Below are 3235 nucleotides of genomic sequence, written 5' to 3'. Positions count from 1 at the left end.
TTTCCAACCACGAGGGAGAAACTACACTGGCCACTAAACACACAAAATGCAGAACAGTGCTTACCTGATGACCAGCTTTAACCTGCTCCAGAACTTTGTTGTAACAAACCTCCTCCATGTCATGAAGCTGCTGGATCTGAACAGGACACAAAGTCACAATAAACAACTGAAGTTAACCGTTTACTGCAATTTTTTAACTCTCTAATATAACTAAGACTGAACAATCAATTATCTTCAAGCCACTAACCCAAAAAGTCAGTATTTGGTGACCTAGGAATGAGACTCAAGAAACTTTCTTGGGTCTGATTGGTTGTTTCCATCCAGGCCCGATGGATTCTTGCAAATATATTATAAAGGCAAGCAATATATTGCACATATATTGTACACATGTATCACCATGAAGAACTAAACTACCTGTGCATGTAAATACGTTCACATCATTTTCGTTTGCTTACCTTGTTGGTGGTTTTAATTCCAACAAAGGTTTGTCCAAGGGGCACCGGTCTGAAGCGACTGTCGAAGAAAAAGAGGCCAATGTAGGGGTTGACGTGTAGGAAGGCAGCCACATCCAGATAGTTGGGCAGGGTGGCTGACAGTCCCAGGATCCTGATCATACTCTGGGTGGACTCCACCTAACAATCAGACAATGACACAATGTCACAGCTGCACCAAGCTGCAGTACTGGGGAATCTGCCTGAAATGAGCTTGATGATCATTTTTTTCATGTGAAAATATGAAAAGGCAACGTGTGCAGCGGTAAAAGAAAAGTACTAAACATAAATTATCTGAGAGGATCTAAGTAAAACAGTGAAATACCTCCAGTCATTATAGACCATTAAGACACAAAAGCATGGCAATTGTTAATTTATCCTGAATTACACGTGTACTAAGGTGTACACATTTATGATCCCCATGGTAATTATAAAACTTTTTCCCCCCGTTCTTTGAAAAACTTTGAAAATGTGTCAATAAAAGCTGAGAGAAGACAACATTTCTGTGGATTTATGGTGCAGAGGAGATTCAAATTCAGAAAACACAAGCACAGAAAGTCAGTATGTGGCTTCAGGATCTTTGTCTTTACTTTGTCTTCGAGACAAAGTAAATGATCTTGCTCATGTACTTTTATGTCTTTATTTTGTCTTTGAAACCTGGAAAAAATTCAATATGTTGTGCATCAACGTGGGCGAGAGGAGAGAAAACTAGAGGTGTTGCTAGAGGAGAGGGGGGTTTGCCCTATCTGTGAGCCTCCTGCGGGATGTGACAGGAAAGATTGGTAAGGCCTTTAATGTGATGCAGTACCTGTCAAACCATCCTATCAAGATAAGACCCAGCCAATCCCTGCCAGCGGACTGGGCCTGCACTACACATTCACGCCGGTGCTGCTCAACGTCCATACTGCAGATGTTCATCATGTTCACCTACAAACAGTCTGCAGGCTTTTTTCTTTTACATCCTTTTACTTTATGCGACTGTGAGCTTAACTGCTTTGCTGTACAAGAGATGAAGAATCCATGTTTCAGTTACGTTTGTGGCATCATAAAATTTTATGACAACATAAGGTAATTGTGATTAAGAGCTAAATTTACAATTGCCCCAAGGAGAGGGAGTAATGAGCTGGATAAAATCAAAATTAATAGGTCACAAAATTAGACAGTGTGGTGATCTGTGAAGTCCTCTGTGGCTTTGCACTGTGATCTATGTAGTTCGAACATCAAACAAAAGAAAAGGAGTACCAGTATTCATCGTGGATTTGCATGGACAATGAAACACTGGACCTTTGAACCCCTAAAGACGCCAACAAGTTAAAGTTTCAAGTACAATATGCACAGCTGTGTTTTAGTCTCCACCAACTCCTGTCAAGAATATCTGTCTCTTGCTGCTAATTGCTCCACTACGTTCACCAGCTAGTCTCTAACTGTGTCTGTCTGCTGCTTGGTGCTGAGAAGGTAGTGTACAGTGGGTTAATCAGAGATTTATCAGAAGAGCTGACAGAAAATGCTGGAAAGAAGGATAATGAGACCTGGTGTTTCAAGGCCAAAACAATAAGCTAAAAGAGGTTAAAAATGTCTGCAGAGGTAACCCCAATAATGGAATAATGGAATGGAATACAATAATGGATTGACAAGCCAATCGCAGGGGAGGGCAAGCCAGTATTTGGGTTTTTTTAAGATGGAAAAGCATCCCGGAGTAGCTAGTCTGAAGAGACTCGACGCAGTGCTACTCAGCATCGCTCAGTCCAGGATTATAATACCAGTCGGGAGAAAGTCACATAGCCTTAATCGTTCTGGAAAAACTCCTGACTGGAAACACCAGCAGTCAGTTCGCCACAGCAAATGGGACCCATGACTAGTCAGTGTTTCGGATTATTGAGTATCCCTCTTAAAAAGCGACTTTCAGCCAAACATGTTAACTAAAGGGTGACTTTTTTTCAGCTGAAAGTCACCAGCTGAAAGAAGTCACACACATAGAAGACATTATCTTGCTGCGTTATCGTGCTGCTGTTGGCGCCGCGTGAGTGGTAGCTAGTAACAGCAGCTCTTAACTTCTTGGCACTTTAAGCAAGTGTGCAGCTATGGATATTCATATTGTTACATTCGTAGTTTGCCTCTTGTTGTTCTTTGAACTTTTTGGTGCGGGATCGGGAAACCCACTCAACCACGGCTCCATTCTTTACACCCGGAATGAGCTGTTAGCCCTGTGCCACACACCCCTTCACTGCGCGGAGCGGCTGGAGATCCCCGAGGAGATACGACGAAGGAGAAGAGGATGCAGAGCGGGAGTAAAGCGCAGACAGTGGAAAAGACGGTACAAACCATGTTTACCGTCTGTCATCATGGGGAACGTAAGATCCCTCCCCAACAAGATGGAAGAGCTAATGGCGCTAACCCGGCTGCAGAGGGAGAACCGGGAATGCAGCCTCATGTTCTACACAGACACGTGGCTGAGTGAACGTTCTCCTGACTCACAGGTCACCCTGGACGGATTTCAAGTTGTACGGGCGGACAGGAAAGCAACGGAGAGCGGTTGTGAATGAAAGATGGTGCCACCCAGGACACATCAGTGTTAAGGAGCAACTCTGCACCAGAGACTTGGAGCTGTTAGCGGTTAGCATGCGGCCGTACTACCTTCCGAGAGAGTTTTCACATGTTATTGCTGTAACTGTGTACATCCCTCCCTCGGCCGTCGCTGCTGCAGCTACAGATCAGATCCACACTGTCGTCTCCCAGCTTCAAAA

General features: G+C 43.9%; 1 protein-coding gene across 1 annotated transcript in view; it reads right to left on the bottom strand.

The window, feature by feature from the left end:
* The window catches only part of ascc3 (activating signal cointegrator 1 complex subunit 3), a 141758-nt gene that overhangs the window by 62076 nt on the left and 76447 nt on the right, over nucleotides 1–3235 (bottom strand). Inside the window, exons 11-12 of the mRNA XM_035672105.1 lie at nucleotides 456–632; nucleotides 65–136 (exon numbers count right to left, since the gene is read on the bottom strand). Of these exons, the coding sequence (XP_035527998.1) occupies nucleotides 65–136; nucleotides 456–632 (249 nt within the window). The remainder of the gene's footprint in view (nucleotides 1–64; nucleotides 137–455; nucleotides 633–3235) is intronic.

This window comes from Morone saxatilis, unplaced genomic scaffold, assembly GCF_004916995.1.
Source record: "Morone saxatilis isolate NCDOM2014 unplaced genomic scaffold, NCSU_SB_2.0 Contig24, whole genome shotgun sequence".
In the NCBI taxonomy this organism is placed as follows: domain Eukaryota; kingdom Metazoa; phylum Chordata; class Actinopteri; family Moronidae; genus Morone; species Morone saxatilis.
This window is presented reverse-complemented; position numbering and strand designations above follow the sequence as displayed.